The sequence below is a fragment of the Primulina eburnea genome, chromosome 8 (assembly GCF_022965805.1).
Source record: "Primulina eburnea isolate SZY01 chromosome 8, ASM2296580v1, whole genome shotgun sequence".
Taxonomy (NCBI): domain Eukaryota; kingdom Viridiplantae; phylum Streptophyta; class Magnoliopsida; order Lamiales; family Gesneriaceae; genus Primulina; species Primulina eburnea.
The window spans coordinates 29,725,551-29,746,127 of record NC_133108.1 but is presented as its reverse complement, the minus strand read 5'-3'; the positions used below and the strand labels follow the sequence as shown (position 1 = coordinate 29,746,127).

Genomic DNA, 20,577 nt, shown 5'->3' with positions numbered 1-20,577 from the left:
ACACATTGAGATTCGTCCTAGGGTGCTATGGCATTGACTAAACCTATACAAATGCCCCGAGAACAACGACGACCAACCTACAACGCAGTACAACTCATGAACGAAATTGATACCAAATCAATTCCTACGACTTCTAATTCAACCAAGTGCCTAACGACACGAAACGAAACACCAAAAATCATCCCAAAATCATTCTCGATATACTTAAATGCAGCGGCGATCACCCGTAGATCCCCAACAAAGCATGCAACAATAAAACTTCAAGAACACATCAAGAACACATTTTCAGAAAAACGCAATTTGAGCAGTCCCACGAAAAAGATCATAACTCACTCATTTCTTATCCAAATATTTCGATGTAATGTCAAATCGAAGGTATCGAAAAGTTCTACGTTTTATATGTTGAAAGATTTTCAAGAAAATCGACCGAAAAATCAAAATGAGCAAATTTCGAGTTTTGATATCCAAAAACGTTTCAAAATCGATCCAACAAATTTCTGCTCAAACTTTGCACAACATACATGAATTTTCACGCATAATAAACAAGAAAACGTATAATATGACAAGATTGATACAAGAATGAAAGAATATACATGCCTTTTGATATTTAAAACTCACGATACAGCAATACTGAAGCAGAAACAATGCGAGGGTTGATCTGGAACGATTTGTGGCTCGATTTTCCTTGAGGAAATGCACGAGAATTGCTGAACTTTAAGAAGAAGATGGGGTGGCTGCTGATAACTTCTAAGAACCCTAAGTTTCTTTAAAAAAAAAATGGAAAGAAATGAAATGTGTGTGTGCGCATATTGCCGAGAGAGTGTGAAAACGTGTTGGTGTGTGTGAGTTTGAGTGTTAACGTGTGTGTGTGTTTAATTAGGAGGAAATTGTTGCTCAATTAACTAATAAAATGCTAATTAAAAATTTAATCCACATTAACCTTAACAAATCTCTTACTTAAAAATAAAATACACACTTGCTAGACTTTAAAGGTTTTAAATTCCTAAAATCACCAAATAAATAATTTTGGATTTAAAATGCTAAAAACTAAATAAATCATTTAAAATGACTCATTCTTAACTTAAAATTAAATACCACATTTTAAAATTACCAAAATCATCGCCGGTCTCTTTTCTTCGATCCCGCATCGAATAATCGCCTGAAATATGAAACTCAAGAAAACATTTAACGTGTATCACATAAACATAAATAATTTTAAATGATGCAATTAAATAGATCATGCATCACTATAAATCATTTTAAACTTAAATAAACAATTTGACAATTTAATAAATGCATGAGTTTTATGTGTACTGAATTTGAGCTCTACAAAAATTACGTGTGTGTGTTATGTGGTTTGAGGGAGGGGAGAATCCTTGTAATATTTGAGAGAGGAGGGGTGTGGGTTTAAGGTAGGGGTTTTAGGCTTTTATTTTGATAATTAGTGTGCAAGCTTTGACCCATTAGTATAGTATATTAGGCTCATTAGCACATATTTAAAATATTTCGTTTATAAACATTCGTGAAAATATTAGTCGAGTTGTCAAAAATTTCATATTTTCATTAAAAATAGAATACCGCTAAAATTTACAATTCAACGTATAAAATCAACTCAAAACACGCTTTATTTTCAAAAATACCATTTAGCATCAATCTTATTTTAAATAACTGAAAACAATTATTTAACAAAAATATTTCCCCTTTTTCAGCTTTTGATCTCTGTTCCTAGATCGCATTTCGAATAAATTTTAAAAAATACAGTTTTAAACATTCTAATAAAAAAAAATCATATTTTAACATGTAATCATGTATATCACAATTAATTCATACCAATAAAATCATTTAATTAGTCATTTTCTATTTTCTTAGATTTGAACGTAGATGAATTACATTTTCTTAATTTTAGACCTTACATATATCTTTTTTTCCCCTTATTTTATCAATCTTGAGCAATTTCTTGGGAGCTCGGAAATTTAGACTACTAAATCACCATATATTCCTAATCATAAAATATATTTAATAATTTGCAATTAATACATGAAAGCATTTATATGCCGAGTGCTCTCATGGGGCATAATACGTATACAGAAATCGTAGCCAGAAATTTCAACAACTCTTGCATACCATCATTTAGATCAATTCATGCGTGCTTAACTGTTACAAATTGCTATTCCTAGTACCTTTTTTTGGGGAAGAAATTCCTAGTACTTTTCGATATAGTTACAAAGAAGAGTAGTAGGTATAAAATATTGGCATATAACTTAAATAAAAGAATACGACAGCCTTCGGTCACAACATCGATAGCTACCCCCACCAACATCAAAATGCACGACTGATATTTGCAGGGCAGATGAAGAATATACATATCCCCCACAATCAACAAGGAAAATGAGAAGACCCGAAAGAAAAGGCAAATAAAAAAGAGTTGAAAGACTGTACACCTACCTACGTATCTTTTCCGAAGATCTAGGGCTAATTCTCGATGCATCTCAAAATATTGACACTGCCAGTCTCTCTTTCATGGTTTAGGGAGAACTATCGTGCTCGGCAAACATGGCATGCGCTAATAAAACCATGAGTTCACTGAAGCAAATGTAATTCGTAGTTAGTACTCTCATTAGTTGCAAGTAAAGTTAAAAGTAAATTAAAAAAAAATGATGAACAGCTAAAATGAGTGATGAGATAAAATTGAAGATTGTGCTAGCAAATCGGAAATTTATTTTTAGCTTGTTAAGAATTTGACTTTCAGAAGGTAATGGAAACTGACTTCCTGAACCAACATCGGAACAAGGATAACCTAGGCAGAAAACTCGGTATGTAAACTACTACACAAAATGTTAATTGATATATAACTTGATTAATCAAGATGGCTCACCTGTACACTTCTGTCCCCAGAGTGAGTGGGGACCCAACATGGATAGGAACAATCAATTCTGCACCCTGTCAGTTGGTTTAGCTTCATTATATCCTGGTGTCACCGGGGTTACCATACAAATTGTTCTTCACTGTTTGGTGAAGCTGTGTTTGCAGCTGAGAATGGAGAGGAAGCAGTGGTTGCTGTTGCTGTCGCTGTAGTGGGGAATGCTGTGTCTGGGCTACTGGTGGCTGATACTGCTGCACGTGTGAAGGCCGCTGATGCCAATGTGCACTAACATCATGCCTAAGAGGTGGCGAGCTTGCTGATGGTCTCTGGCAAAGCCCTTGGCCAGCCCGAGGCACTGGCTCGCTTGAATTTGTGACAGCTGACACCAAGGAACTCAAATTTATTTCTGAGTTTACAGCATTTGATTCCATTTTGGCCAGTCTATCCATCTCTGAAGGCCCGCTTGATTGGTGCTTACCAGTATCAAATTCATTGGCTTGTGGTTTAACTAATGGCTCAGAATTGATTGAGCGATTTGGTTGGGATACTCTTTGAAGAGTTGATTTAATTTGATTCACTGAGTTTCGAGGGGGCAGCACCGGTGGGTGGTTTAAACCAGCCACCGCCAACGATGAAATAGATTGCTGGACAGAAGGCAAACTGGTTGGAGCAACTGTTGAAACATGACCTTGACTGTTGGTATCACAATGATAAGTCATTTGATGCGGATGTTTTGGCGATGAGGCGGCTCTACCAGAACACTCTTTTTTCTGAGGCAGGGACTGATTAGATGACTGAGAAGACATGTACTGCCTAGGTGGTTGCACAGAATTCTGTGTTGAACCGGTACATAAACCCTGACTTTGAACTAAAGGAGTGGCTGGTTCTCCTTTCTCCAAACACTCATTACCCAGATTTGTTGAAAAGCCATTCAACTGAGACTGGTCGATTGGGACGATTTGATGCAAAATCGGGTTCCCTCTCCCAACACCATTTAAGACCTTAGCTTGTTGTCGCAGCTGTCGCTGCTGAGGATGCTGCCTGTTAGCTAGTGAAAACTGCTGCTGCTGTCTTTGTCGTTGCTTGCTTATCTGATTGGTTAATCCAATGCCACCTGTTTGTGCATTGCCTCCACCTCCCTGAGAATGTGTGTGCTGTTTTTGTTGCTGCTGCGGCATTGAATTCGTTGAAGAAGTTGATGCCAAAGGGGAAAGAGAAACTGATGGAGAACTCATTTCATGTTGAACTTGGGGACTAGTTTGCACTGGAGATGATATTGGAAACTGAGGGCTCGAGTGTACATGTGGGACCAAAGAATTAGATGCAACCAATTGTAGTTGTTGTGGCTGCTGCTGTAGAAGGCGCTGTCGTGTCTGCCTCTCCTTAGCCAAGTGAATTGCATAGGCTTGCTGCTGTACATTGGGTCTGGCAGATACCTGAAAATGTGTATGAGGACTGATAACTTGAGGCTGTTGTGGAGATACTGGATGAGACTGCTGATTGTAGAGGGAGTATGATGACAACTGTGAAGAAGTCGTCTGGTTCGGAGAAGGGGAACTTAATCCACCAAAGTGAGGCATTCCTTGGCTTCCTGGAGACAATTGCATTTGAATGTCAGGAACCATCATTTGCCTCTGTGAACCCTGAACCATGCCAGGCTACAAAACCAGGTAATTACATGTAAGTTATTAGTACAAAGAGATGAAACAGAGAAATATCGGAGTGAATCAGAAGACTAAATGGCACAAAGCAAAGAAGTAACTCTGCTGTTCAGGAATGGACGGTTAGTCATCTGGAAATATTCCAGCAACCATTGCAAAAGTGCTAGATATGCGATGGTAAATTATTAAAAAAACAAATCAAAGTATGATGGCTATCTCCTACACACATAGGTTAAATAAAAACCAATAAGATTGGAGAGGACAGAACCAAACAGGTATCTGCCAGTTAATTATTAGCTCTATGGATCATTCTTTCTAATGCAATCTTGCAACAGTTTAAGCTATTGTTTTAGCTCAAAGATGAAAATTTTGATGGAAGGACTACTGCATTACCATTGTGGGAACTTTTGGTTTATTTTTACTGTACAGAACAGATAGGATCTGTTATACTGAGTTAGAATGATTCCAGTAGCAACCTCGTGCCACAACTTAAATCTTTAGACTGCCAAGTACAAATTACACAATAATGAGACAATTTACATCTTTAGATTGTAATTACCGATGCCCAATAATGAAATAAATAACATGGTCAACCACTCAACTGAAGAACGACAGAAGGAACACTATCTTTTACTGCATTTCAGTTCAGTAACATTTTTCGTGAAGTAAAACAGGCCAACGAGTAAAAAAATTCTAACCCTATATGTCCCAGTACCAAATATTTGCTTCATTAAGATGAGAAAGAATTAAGAGTGGTGAACCATGAACATAGAGATGGATACTTTATCGAGATATAATGCTAATTTTATCACAGTTAATTATCGAAAATGCCGAATAACAGATATGAGGGTGCTTTCATGCACACGCAAATGAGTACACCATTTGAATTTGTAAGAAGGCTTAGATAAACGTATAAAAAAATAATTTGAATGTAAACCTTCTTGCTTTAAAAGTAGAGGGATTAGGAGTTAGTAATGTGTCGCTTCATTGCTTGAACCTAAAAGAATACACGAACTTTGCTATTTCAGAGACAGGAAAATTATTTACGAACGTCCAAAAATAGAAAAATGATAATTTTAACAAGGTAGAGCTGGCAGTAAGAGTTTTAAGGTGAAGTCCATGACTCCATCCAATGACACTTTAAAGTTCATTGTATTAACTATTAAGTGGCTTGTACCAAAAATTTAACTAATGTCAGGCAAGTGCGAAAAAGAACTGGTATGCCTTTCAAATGTACAAAAGGCACTTGAACACCATAAAAGGAAAACCAACATAAATAAAAATATGATCTACCAACCAAAACTTACTCCAAATACCATTACTGAAATACTTAAGGGCGAGATTGATGTGCAGGAGAAGAAAAGGGGAATATGAGTTACTCGACAAAACATAACCATTTAGTTCCATTAGGGTGTTTTGTTTAGTGGCGGAGGTTGATATAATAAACAGGTAGAAACCCAGAATCCATCACTCCAAACCAAGGGAGAGGTGATAATAAAATTCCAATTTTCACTCTAATGTTGGCTGTCGCATTTGGTTATTCAATATTATGATATTATTTCAGAAGTCCCATACCTTTTATGAGTTCTAAACTTCTGAAAAAACCCAATTACCAGAAGAAGTGATGTTAATAAGGAATACTTGTTATGAAAGGCTTACCCGCATCATGTGCAAGGGTTCACGAGGTCTCAGCAAAGAGCTTCCTTGACCAGAACCTACTACAGAATGCACATTTGCTGATGCCACGACAGGGGAGAGCGTACTCCCTGAATTTAGCATAGATGATGAAACAATTCCCTGGAGTCCTGGTCTAACCGTTGGCATGCTTTTATTAATGCCACTTACCATGCCCATCCCGTTACCACCAGAAAGAATACGAACATGATCAGTTGCTGGAAGAGTTCCTGGAGCGAACGTATTGTGTTGGGAACTGTTTCTGCTGGATATAACTTGACTATATTGTTGCATCCTCTGTTGTTCATCAATCGATATTGATGCAGATCTAGGAACCCCATATCTACTATCCCTGCAACAAAGCAATCAAAAACTCATGTCCTTTATATCAGAAATAGAATCCAAACAGAAGTTTGAGAACTCAACAGCTAATTACCTAACAGTGGAATTAAGAGAGCCAGGTGATGATTGAAGACTATTGCCAAGCATCGTGGTTGAGGATCCATGGAAGGTAGAACTGGCACCAGATGCAGAAAGCATTGGGGCTACACTACCGTGATTTGGATTAGTCAATACGCTAGAAAGTTGCCCTTGATTCCCAACAGCAAGCATATCTGGTCCAGCTATGGTAGCATCATAGAAATCCAGAGGTCTTCAAAGACGCGCAAGGGTGCAGTATAATGAGAGAGAGGGAGGGTTCAATTAGCACGATATAACACAAACAATCCCACCTAAAAATGTAACACGTCAATCAGTTGTATTTCTTACGTTAAGACAGGCCCTCCACTCAGGTTATTTGGAGAAACTTGGGAAAGCAAAATTGCGTGAGATCTGTGAGGTTGCTGAAGTTGTTTAGGTTCCTGGTTATAATGCTTAAAATAAAGATGTTAGCAGAGAAAAATGATAATCAAGGTAGATAAAAGTGTAAACAGAATGAAACAAAGAATAACCAATGTTGTGAAGATTTAATTTTATTCCAATATTGTATAATTCATGTTTTCCCCACTTCCGAAACTTATTGTCTCGATCACCCAATTGTCCAGTGATAATATCCAAGTCACTGTTAGTCTGGGATCTAAGATGAGTTTATGCATCTGGATATTCATATTTACACGAGGTATTTCATTTTGTTAAATTCGAATTTTATCTACTAGTCACATTGCAAACAAAGATTAGTTATCCATTAACAGTATTATTCACTCAACTTTTTCATAAAATCATAACATAATTTTCCATTTCTCAAAGAATTACAAGAAACTAATTTTATCACATTCATTGTCCAAAGACTTAAAACACACTATCCCGACCATCATTTGCAAAAAATCTCCAAAATTCATACTCCGGAAAATTCTAAACCAAAAGTGTTGAGCCAACCAAATGATCAAGTTTCAGTTCAGATTCCACTCTTATTTGTGTTAATATTACTTGTTTGTTATATTACACATTCTATACACTTCGAATATACTTTTTACATGCTGATAGTCAGCATTTTCTACACAATCACTGTGCATCCTCATTATCCATCTGCTCGTTCTGAATTTGGCTCGTTAGTGATAGCCATCACCCTTTTACTGCTGACCGTATCCTTGGCAGCAGGAACAGCCGAATTGCAGCATGTGCATAAATATAAAACAAACTGGTCTTGGGACCAAGTATACAGGCCCTGAGACAAGACAGTCAAAGTCCTGCGAACCAAACCACAACCTATCCAAGACATAATTCTAGAAATCGATGGTACAAACACAACAAATACTGACACTTAGTCCCAAATAAAACAGATCAAGGTGTCTGTATCCAAAGCAAAAACTCCAACATACAGAACAGAAAAGGCTTGCAAAAAATCAAAAGTAAGTAGACAATACTTGACTGGAGTGCGTCCCTGAGCATTTCATAAAGTCAATAACTATACCTGAGTCTTACGATAATGTTGTTTCTGCCCAATCGTGATGATCTTATCAAAGTGAGAGTTGAGAGTATCTTCTTCCATTGGCTCCTGCAAACGCTGAAACAATTGTCTGGCACTTCCCTATATGAAACGCAAGAGCAAAATGTAGAAATCGGATGTCACATAGATGGTAAGAAAAATAGAAAATGTAAGTACAAAAAAAATGTTTCAGATTCAAATTTAATATAAAAGTATATACAAGAAAATGCACACTGATTTTCATTAATTTGCATTTTACCCAAAAATAAAAGGAATTTTATTGCAGCAACAACACTTACAATATGACATATGAGCTATTGGTACATGATTTATATTTCAATTCAAAACAAAAATAGAAATTTTATCATTATAAGATAACTGTTTGATTTTCATCGATTATATATACAATACAAAATCCGGGAAGGTGGACAACCTATTTCTCTTGTGCCATATAAGTGACTAATATAGTCTGTATGTTGATATTCACTACTTTGAATTTTACCCTAAAAAAAAAAAGCAGAAGTGTTCAAATTTTCGCTAAAACTGAAAAAACCTACTGAACAGAAATATTCAGTTTTTTCAGTTATTTGACGAGTTTTGGTTTGAGTTCATAAAATTTCGGTTTTCAGTTTTAAGTATAAAAAACAAAAATAAATAATTATTTAAATTTCTCTTCTTTTTTTTGTATTTTACACCCAAATATGCCTTGAGATCTACACTTTAATAAACAAGTATTTAGAATTTTGAGAATCTGTTTCCATTCAACTCATTTCCCTTCTCTTTTATCATCTTTTTTCTCGCTTTTCTCCTTTTTCAATCAGAACAAACCCAACATGCCACTTGCTACAAAAACGAATGTGCTGCTCTATGCTTAAAATTGTGTATTTTAATAAACATACGTCTTCCAAAATTTTAAAATTGTGATTGATTCTTCTAGAGATTTCAAGGGAATTTTTAAATTTAATAAGCAATTAATAATTAGTGTTTCAAAAAAACAATCACATTTTGGGATCAATTTATATCTCAGACTGTGGAACTGAAATAAAACGGTTTGGATATCATATTAGGCATTTGTAAATCCGAACTGTCCGATGAACAACCCTAAAGAAAAGGCATTTTATGATCCATAAGCCCTTGTATTCCAAAACACAATATCAGATTTGATAATACAACAAATTGAAGTTTTGTCCCTTTATTAATAACAACAAGATTTTACCAAAAATATCAACAATGATGTGCATTTTTAGTCTAAGCTCTTTTAGCAAGGAAAGTATAGCTATACTAGAAGAGGAAAGCATTGAAAACAAATAGTGAAGTTATGATACACATGCTCGCCAATATTGTTATCATTCGATTCATGAACCATGCTCCTTCAGTTTTCTCTCTTTGTATCTTACACTTTGTTTAGAGATATCTCCTCCTATTGGAGGACTACAACATTGCTTGTTATATGATGCTTTCTTTTTCGGTTCAACTTCAGATGAGTACAGGGCCCTCCCGATGTCAGATAGCATTCGGGTATGGTACGACATATTCCTTTGTTACCTAGGATAATGGGAGGAGATACCCTCCATTTCGGGTTAGGAAAGAAGACAGATAACTCCACTTGCTATAATTCACTCCCTAGCCGCTACTAACCTCACCCCCCAAAATCCCACCTAAGGGTCGCAATGGTTGGGTTTGCTAGCACCCGATAACTTATCAATTAAGATTTTGAATGACTGATACCTGCCACAAGTCACAACCCATTTAATCCACCCCAACCCACACCTAATGTCCAAAAGGTTTGACCCATTAGATTTGTCATACCCATCAGACACTTGTATTCATTATATTTTTCAACATCTTTCACCTCTAAAAAGTACACTGATGACGAAAATTAGATTAAAAAAATTTCCTAATTAATGGTTTTCTTATAACAAAATGAACACAATCAAGCTATATAGCTAGTAACTCTTGACTCGAGAGCATATTTTTTATAAAATTATCCTTCCCTGTCAATTATAATAGAACAAACTATAAATCATCATTGTACGAATAATTACCTACAGATAAACAAAGAATTATGTAAAATATATTAAATAAATTTTAATATATTCTCGTACATGCAGAATGTATTGTATAGTTTCTTTAGGTACATTAACATACTTGTTAAAGAATACAACTTGATATATTTGTAAAACGGGACGGGTCCACCCGTTTTGCGACCCAAACCCCAAATAGGGCGGGTTCGACTCCTATCCTGACCCATTTCATCCCTAATCCAGCCCTTTTGAGATTACTTTATAAGGGACACTTGTCGCCCATTGAAAAAAAAAGATGTCAGCTCATTGTTTCATCGAATTTTGGGTGTTAGGACGATCATGGTTCTCAAAATATTCATTTTTTGACTCCTACCCATCGATCATCAATTGAGGTATACATAAAGAATTGATACGGATATACACCGACCTTCAAATGCAGCCAAGTACTGTATTTTTACACAAGTCAACCAGAAATAAATAGAAAATTCACCTTTGGAATGCCAGGTAAAGTAGAACGATAAGGTTGTGATGACCCAGAATCTTCAGCACTATCAGGCCCATCCCCACTAGTCCCATCCATCAAAATGTGATGACGTTCCTTGCATACTTTGGGTTTACGAAATATGCACTGATCAAAACAAACAAAGTAATAAGATTTACTGAAAGAATGCATTTTAAAGGAACAAAAGGATACTCACTCAAATAAGATCATACCAAAATTTTGAAAAACTACAAGAATGATTTGTATGAAGTTCAACTCAGATTACCTTGAAATGCAAAGTACTACTAATAGCATCACTTATAAGCTCCCAATTTGGGCCCAAATCATGTACCAGCACCACAAGTGCCTATCAAACACAATACAGAACATTCATATGATCAAACCTCCAAACGAATGAGACAATTACAACTCATGCACAAGAAATACCAATTTGTTTACAAATATAGCATATAAATACGATATCAACCTGATCCTCAAAAAGTGACCATGGACTCCCGGAACCTGGTTGTCCAGCAGGCATCTGATAAAAATCAAACCATAAAGTATAATAAGATGATAACAGGCAAAGAAATAGCACTCTGCAAAACATACCTTCATAGCTTTAGGTTTCCTCCCTCTATCATGTGCAACAATCACTTTAATAATTTTATTTGAATTGGACATGTTACTCATCTGAGAGGCTACTGGAGAAGTAACAGACCCCCCAACTGGTAAGATATCATCAAAAGAGCTGTCATGCGGTTGCTGCATCTTCAGCATCTTCATCATGGGTTGAACCAAAAAACCTTCAAAAAAGAAATATAACTACGACAAAGATTGCATGCTTGGTATGGTATACGACGACTGGCTCAATAGAGACAAAACTATACCTTCAGCACCATTAGAGTCAATTTGATAACTGTCTGATTCGTTTTTCCAATTAATCCTCTGAAGCTATAAAGAGAAAATTCAGTGTTTGTCTCAATTGACAAACATAAAGAGTACAAGAATAATTTTTTCAAATGGAAAATGATCCCTACAACTAAATCATAAATATGGATGCATGTTCTCATTCTTTCCCAGAGCCAGTAAAGTATGTAAACTTGTTTTAAGCAAGTGAAGAAACAGAGCATTCTGCAACAACTCTTTTAGGTATTCAAACAGGAAGTGTTGCAACCATGCGCAGCAACACAACATGAATGCCGATTTTAAGTGGTGAAATGTGTTTGCCCTTGGTTTTGCTCCTACCAATCATCCTAAATTCAAGATTATTTCCTTAATTATTTAGCAGAATAAAAAATGATGAATACAGATTCCGCCATGGCAATCGAAGTTTGTCCAAAGCGTGATTTAAGTCTTCTTTTTAGTGAAGCAAATTGATACGCCTACTCATTTTGAAAACTAGATTCAACCGGCCATCTTTGTGTGTTGGGCATTAAGTCAATAATATGACAAGCATAGAACCACAGTTTTTGAAAGTAAACCAATCACCTACCAGATGCTTTGATCTCTTCTTAGATTTTGTTGATACTTCTGCAGTGTCCAATGGTAATTGCTTTCCATACTCCCCACCCAACTCAGATTCCAAACTATTTGGAACAAGTGATACACCATGCAGGGTACTGTGATCATCCTGAAATGAACTGGTATCACCACTTGAAGCTTCTGTTTTATTCGGTCGCAACATACATCCAGATGTTCCTGCACTAAAAGGGCTCATAACTTTCCTGTAAGCAGTTCGCACACGTTTTGTGGGTATTGAAACATTAAGACTGCTGCAAGGCCTTTTCACCATTAAAGAAGATGGCTGTCTCAGAATTTTATTATCAGTATACCGTACGGCCAATAGACTAGAATCTACATCAAAAGATCGAGCACCATAAGCATGTGTCAATTGTTTCCGCTTATTTTGGCAAAATCTTGCGGGCTTATTCTTATCATAGGCCACTGCCATGTCATATGTACTCATTTCCTCCTCGTACAAATTTTCTTGACATGCAAAGTCTACAGCAAAAAGCAATCTTGTTAAAACAAGTAAATATCAAAGGCAGAACTACAAAAAGCAGCTGTTATAACATATATCTACCTGCTGCAGTATCACATGCAGATGTCTCCACCTCTTCCGGTGCGCTGGCTCCAATTCTCTGAGAAAGGATACAAATAACGTGATATAATCTAAGGTAAGTAAACGACGTCAGACGCAAAAGAAACCAAAGTAAAATGCAAAACTATCAACCCATTACATTTATGTCTCATTCATCTATTTTCCTTGAAATTTAGCTTATGACAGTAAACACAGACCTTTAGGCATGAAGGACAGAGGTAAAACAGCTGTCTTGTGTTTTCTTCCTCGAGGTAATTGTTAATAATGTGATAGGTAACCATTTCACTCTCAGAAAAACATTATATACATTATTTATTAATTAACAAAAAGACAAAACCCATAAAAAAGAGTAACACTTCATACCAATAATTTATAGCACCTTAGAACTAAACAAACCACTCTAGTTAGCACCAGACTCCAAAGTCAATAAACATCCCGTCGTCTTAATAATGAACATTAAATTGAAAAACTGTGGTTCAACTAGATGTTATACAAACACTCCAGTTCCTTAGAAAAGGCTAAATAACAAACAGAAAAGTGGTCAACCCATAATCTGATGTCTAAAAACATAAAGGTTGTCCTTTATATATAAACTATAAAATGACAAACCAACAAAGATAGTTTCAAATCAAAGAAAGCCTTCAACCAAAATAAAATTTGACATAAAACTTCGGATTAAAATGTGCCCTAACATAGCAATGAAATTTATCCCACCTAAATTTAGCCTAAACCTTGCAATTGAATAAACTATTTTTAAAATTATCATTAAGTTGACACAAAATGCTATAACTGTACATAGCATGGACCTCCGTCAAAGACATGACATTCTTATCGCCTAAGAAGTATATCATGAGCCAGTTCAATACCCTGCCCCATAAACAAAGCCCCAATAAGACAATCTCTGAAACCTTAAAATATCTGGAAAAGGAAAACCTTAACAGACAAGGAAAGAGTACAAAAATTGAGGCAAAAAAAAACAATGAACTATTAGGAAATCCACGTAAGTTATAATGCACACAAACTGAGAGCTGCATTTACCTTACACCGAGCCACATGAGATTCAATTGACTTTTTGTACTTCCCTATAGCCCCAGGAGGTATGATGTAAAAAAGGTTCTCCTGAGTGATAATGACAAAATATACTAAATAAGTAAACCAAGAAACTACAGAGCTTTTCACAAGAACGCATGCACCGCATGATAGAACATGCAAAATTTGATGGATCGTCTGGGAAGATAGATTTGGGTGGCAGAAGGAGAGAGGGGAGGGCGAGTATCATATAAACAATGGAGGATATTTGACTTCAATCATACCTCTGTTAAATTTTCCTCCCATGACACATCCAGGGTCCTCAAGTCAGATGTTCTATCTGGTGTTGGTGGGAATTCTGCTCGATTGTCAAGAACATTTAAGGTGTTATACTTGAGAAATCTCACTGCATAAGCCAGAACAGAAAAGGCACCAGTCTTTTGACTTTGTTGATCATCAAGTTCCTTGCTTGACTCCTTCCAAAAACAACAACATTGCAAATTGTCATGATCAAAACATTGAAGTTCCCTGTTCTTTACAATCACAAAATGCAGGCATATCAATGATGGCAATAAATACTTAATTGAATTCACCCCATCCCCAGAGATACCTCATGCAGTACTCCTCTAACCCTCAATTGCAGATTTTTCCATCAAAAAATCAAAGAAATTTAACCCCTAAATAATTTCACACCTCTTGAAAGAAGGATCTTCAAATTCTACATCACTGTAGTAAGTTACCTCATAAAAAGCAAAAGAATTTCGGAAAAAAAAAACAATTTTATCAGTTATAAGATTCTAACATATCACGACACATTCTAGACAATGCTAGGAGCTTTATTGCAAACTAGAAGTCACCGATGAAAATTAAATGACAGATGACACACATTCTGAAGTCAGAACATGGTCAAACTCTTCTAGCCATGTTGCATGTATGTATGAGATACTTTTGACATTTATTCACCTGTACTGCAGTTACAAAATTACTAATTGTTTTCAGCTTGAACATTTAAACATCATGCTGTAAATAAATCCGAACTGAAACGCAATAAATCTGAAAAGAAGAAAAAGGCTTGAACCACAACCAATGGCACACAATACCAATTACCAGATGCACTAAAAACACATAAAGCATGTCATTGCATCCATTAAAAATACAGTAATGTTACCATAACAGAATGCCAGAACCCTATAACAGCTTTCGACAGTGTATGAGCGACCTTTTTGGCCTCCATGCCAGAAATTTTTTCTTTTTTTCTCAATCGAGAACTAAAAGTAGCTCGATAACATAACTCAGATGCTGCAGCAATTTTCCAAATACGCTCCTACATATAGATAACCAAACGAGAAGAAATAGCACATGTATTTCAAATAAATAAGGATTGAAAAATGCTCCAGAAGAATCGGTGAAACTACAAAGTAAGGCTCAAAGCATATACAAAGTCAAACCTGTGCAAAATCATTTGCCATCCATGCCATTTCTTCAAGCACAAAATCCCATTTGGATTTCACATGAATCTCTACAGGAAAAGGCTCAATCAATAACTCCATGATCCTCTTCCGTTTTTCCTGTCCATTAAATTATTAATAATATTAGATATTGTGCCCACCAACAAGTTACATAAAAAATTTCTTCGACCATAAACAAATGGAACAAAGCAAACAGAAAGCAAAAATATAAACCTCTATGTTTTTTGCTTCTTTCAAAATCGAGTCTTCATCGTTTACACTACCAAATTTTGGGACAGCAGGCCTTCTCCCTGATTCTGATCCATTGATCCCACAGGCTTCTCTGTATTCACTGTTGAATTGGTTCCTTGCTTCATTTTTTAAAGTAGAAACGTTTTGATTTAGTTCTTCCTGAGGTTCGCGTGCAATACCATTTTGCTGGCTTTGAAAGGCAAAGATAGTCTTTTCAACAAAAAGGGCAGAACTTTCAAAATTCTCGGTCTTTTTCTTTTCCGTTACAACTTCTTCGTTTTCTACAACTGCAACTCCATCACTTTCTACGACTGGGGCCACAGCTAGGGTTTGATTTTTCAAGTTACCATTGGAATCAAACTTTCTCATCCTACATATTTCTTTTTCAGTTTTTCCATCAGCACATGGGTTGTTTTGAGTGCATGGTAAATCAGAACCCATGTCATTTATGGTGCGTGAGGTATTGTTATGAGAATCATATGTAATCTCATCCCTCTCAGTTTTGCTAAAATCATTCAACTGACAGGAACTAGATTGATTCACAAAAGTAATACTTGGCTGACACTCAATCACTCCAGAAGTTATTTCTTCCATCGGCTGGAACACCTCAGGTTGTTCGGAACATATTTTTTTAGGGGCTTCTATAGCAACTGAGAGCGATTGTTGGTTATGTTGATCATTCAAAGGGTTACCAAAAGCCATAGTAGAAGAGGCAGGATCGATTGAAACTCTTTCAACAAGGTCCTTGCCCAATTCGACGGCCTTCACATAATTAAACTCTGTATCCCTCTGACCTTCTGTCAATACCATCTTAGGATGGATATCACCTATAGGATTTACAGACTTTGAATTACAGTTAGATGTTGGATGCCGATACTTTGAATCAGCTACAAATTCTTTAATATCCCTAGGGCCATGGCAAAAAGGCAAAGAAGAGTTCAGACTGCCACATGAGGGATTTACATCCGTTGAACTGGACCTGGTTCCGTCACGACTTGTGTGAGACCTATACCGTCGTTTGTATGCTTTCCCAGCCAGGTCAAAAGCAGCTGAATCCCCATGTTCCATGGTTTTATGACTCACATCCGTCTGGAATGACTGTTCAGATGGCACAACATGGCTATTACTAAGGTGCAATGAGGACCGGTCACTTCCAGACACCTCGCGTTCAATGGCAAATAACATGAGATTATCAGCACTACTGGCCTCACCATGAGGTGTCCCAGGTCTACCACTACTCTCTGCAGAGTCACCATGAGGCAACGCGGTACCAGCAAAGCTAACTTTTGCTTCACTACATGATGTCAAAAGAAAATAATAAAGTAGATATGAATACTTGAATACAAAATAACCAAATACCACAAGAATATGATGGAAATACCCGGTTTCAAATAGAACAGGATGTTGATCTGTACATGACGTTGACTGAACACTCACTGAAGAAACAGTCTCAAGCTTAAAATCTAAGGGATTTCCACCCTACAAACAACAAGAATCAAGCATTGTAAATTGTTTGATATACGTCAAGAAAAACGAACAAAGGTAATAACATATACATTTTCAAGAAATTCCAGTTCTCTTCTCCTTTCATCGCGAAAATCACACTCTTGCCTGTTTCAAAAGAAATATTTAGAGTCCATGTCAAAAACAATAAAATCTAAAGACAGTTAAGCATTTGGCACATAGAATCCAAGCAGCATCAGCATTACCTCAGCTCTACTTGAACCTTTTGAATTGCAGTTCTTCGTGGAGACGTTTTGTTTGGAATACCAACTCCACCTTCAACAATGTCTCCCATAGAATCAAACTCAGCATTGGCTAAGCTCACAGATGTTGAAGTGAACAACATCCATACATTCCATACTTCATTAGTTTCAGATTATCCTCTCCATAAGATAAAGATCAAAAGTGACCACTGAAAAAATAAAAACATAAAAACAATCAGAAAAGAAAAGAATTAAGAAAATATTGAAAGTAAATAACTGAAGCACATACTCCATAGACTAGAAGTTCAGTAAGAGATAACCAAAGAAATGAGATATGAATATCATATTCTTGCTACTATTATAATATAGATTCGAATCTTTGATGAAGCCCAAAAATATTAATTAATCTAAAAACAGGTGAATGGAAATCAAATAGAGACGAAAATAAGTGTTAAGTTGCATTGTACCTTCCATCTTTTGTTTATGTAATTTATCAAAAGGTTCAAGTCATTTATCCATGAAATGACATTTAATTTAGTTTTACAATTTTCCAATCAAAAATCTTCACACACCTGAGTCAACAATCACATACAAGCCTGAAATGCCAGGTGGAAATATAGAAGCCCAAGGACAGAGCCTAACACTTTGGGAGCTAAAACAAAAGAAATAGGGAAGTCAACATCCCAAGAAGCCCAAAATTCACCATGCCAAATTGTAGTGAAAATGAAAGTATATGCATAAAGGTACACAGCAAATTGATAAACCTAAAGTCATAGAAAAGCCACAATAGTTCCTAAAGTCGGAGAATATGTGAAGCTAAGAAAAACAATATGTAGAGAAATATTGCATACTGCATGCATTTCCCCTTATTTGTTTTCTAACAAGTAAAAACATTGTGCCCTATCAACATTAGATCCACCAGTGTTGCACATCATTTATTGGATGATTCAACAAAAACAAGTCACTGATGCAGAGACAGGGTTACTTTATCTGAAAATTAGAGAAATATCTGCAAACATAGAAACCTGTCCGGATATAAGAAATTGATGCTTCATGAACTCAACCTAAAAAAAAGCTTAAAAACACATTCATGTTACACGATGTGCCCAGACGCAGCTTGCATACTTACGCAACTGAAAAACAATGAGAGTAACAATAATCCAAAAGCAGAACATAACATGTTGGAGATGACCAATCATTCAGAATTCCCGCAGGAATGAAACGTTGATCATCAGCAAAACAAGCCCACATGTCGCAAGACAGCTCAACACCACAAAGCAGTTATGCAAATCAACTAAAATAAGTTAAATGAACAACATAGTCAATTCCACATCCACTCAAGGAAAAAAAAAGGAAACATATCAATAGATAATGCACTAAAATTTTCAGGGGTCGGTGCTGACTTAAGCAGAGCTCCGTATTAGAGGGCTCCGGAGGTGGGAATTTGCATATATTACCTGAATTGCAATCAACCACTAATAGATTGCAACCTAGGGCTACGATATGCAGGGCCTTTCCAAATCTTTTTTCTGTACCTCAGCTCAAACCAAGGGGTAACATTTATGACCTTAAATAAGCCAAATTATGAAATAAATCTCCCAAAGATACGAGAATTGGATATCTATATTTGAGCCAATGCGCGTTCTGAATACAAGTAATTAAGAATAATGGGTGATTTCGGGTTGCTGTTCGTGCTCGTTGCTGCTTCCCCTTGGCTTCTATTCTAAAATGGCTCGCAAAATTAATTTCCGGATCTCTGGGATCATAGGGCTGGATTGGCAGATACATTGGGCTTCTCTTAACGTTCGTTTTGGGTCTTTATTTTTCTTCATCCCTGTCAAACAAACTGTTTACTACGATTTTCCTTTTTAAAATTTATTTTTATTCACCGTCAATAATTAGTCTTGTAATAAGTTACAAACAAATAAAATACATATAAAAACCAAAAACAACTCTACGTAACCCTACAAATTGTTTGCTACCTCTAAAATGGATTTTCCCTTGCATTTGCTCAGCTTTGAGCCATCCTCCAAGGGTTATCTTGATTCTCCGGTTCGACGAAACCTCCCGTTTTCTTATTTGGGCGAAGGAATGTGTGATGCAAATTTTGTGAAAGTGCGGGTGTATCAGTGGTCAAGTTAAACATATCAAAAATAATAAAATAAAAAATAGATTATATCTAACAGACGTGAATTCCCGACTTGGTTGTTGGTTCTAGCCTCCTCGAATTAAGATGCTAAAAAATAAAGTAATTAAACAAAAGAAACGATAGAAAATCGATTCACAAATGACATGAATTACTTCTCTAATTTCGAAAGATGTTGATTATAATTAGACAGGTGAATGGAAAAAACAAAGTAGAAGGATGATTATTACAACTAGAAATCCTACTTTTAACTTATAAACATGAAATTTCATATGTAAATCTTGTTGAAACTTGAGAAAAATTGCAAAGAATATTTGCAGTAGTTGTTTGATGATTGTTTGTGTAGACATTTTCTCTTTCTTCCCTCTTTTGTTTTGTTCAAAATTCTTTGCAGTGACTGATCCTCCACTTCGATCGTGATCCTTGGGCTTTTATGTAAATATTTTTGGCGAAAAAATGCTCCTCATGTACAATTTGGCCAAATGGATCAATTTCTATACTTATTTGTTTCAGTCCATCACTAATTTCATGATGAGGCCCAAAGTTGACTAGATGGGTGGAAGAATTGGTTTTGGAAAAATGAAACAAAGTTATCAGATCTCAACCATGAAATTCCTTCATCTTCATGGAAAATCAGACTGAAGCAAGCTCTCCAACTCGATTCTATTTCTCTGAAAATTTTTTCAACACTACTTTAACTTGTAACCTTTTTCTACCACAAACTTTTGTTTTGGTCATTCTTTTTTACTTGCCAAACACACTTCAAAATACTTAAATCCCTAGAACTTATACTTCACGCCTAAAACCAACACTTCTCACCATCATGTCTTCATCTTTTTATTGATTCTTCTCTAGCGCCCACTGTTGTGTCTTGTCATCCCACCGTTGCACGAGTTCCTTCCATCCATCCCTCTTTTACTAATTTTGGGTTCACGCTCAACGCTTTCCACCAACCATATTGGCATATAGTTTTCTCATGCTTAATATGCAGCAGAAGTTTTTAATTTTTATTTTGACAATGATATGATTTAATCTCAATAAAAGGTGTTTATAGTATTATCTCCAAACATAAACATTTTGGAATGACTTTAACTATTTTGGGATTAACGGATATAGCTCTTAATGTGTAGTCCACTAATGAACAGAGAATATTTGAAGTTGTTGTTTGATGATTGATTATGTAGACCCCTTATGTTCCTTTTCTCATTCTTTTTGCTCAAAATTATCCGCAGTGACTGATCCCACACTTCGCTCGTGGTCGTTGG

General features: G+C 36.0%; 1 protein-coding gene across 1 annotated transcript; it reads right to left on the bottom strand.

Moving 5' to 3' along the window:
* Positions 1-2,094: 2,094 nt before the first annotated feature.
* LOC140839367 (chromatin modification-related protein EAF1 B-like) lies at positions 2,095-18,938 on the bottom strand. The gene is given in 24 exon segments (XM_073206021.1): positions 2,095-2,583; positions 2,876-4,521; positions 6,184-6,550; positions 6,635-6,850; positions 6,967-7,058; positions 8,108-8,224; positions 10,637-10,774; positions 10,914-10,994; positions 11,115-11,168; positions 11,240-11,433; positions 11,518-11,581; positions 12,123-12,631; positions 12,714-12,771; positions 13,770-13,850; positions 14,045-14,236; positions 14,929-15,084; positions 15,209-15,328; positions 15,443-16,754; positions 16,842-16,939; positions 17,017-17,071; positions 17,170-17,294; positions 17,297-17,375; positions 17,739-17,818; positions 18,624-18,938. Coding segments are annotated over 21 exon segments (5,622 nt in total). The 5' UTR covers positions 17,330-17,375; positions 17,739-17,818; positions 18,624-18,938; the 3' UTR covers positions 2,095-2,583; positions 2,876-2,961.
* Between the last annotated feature and the right edge of the window lie 1,639 nt (positions 18,939-20,577).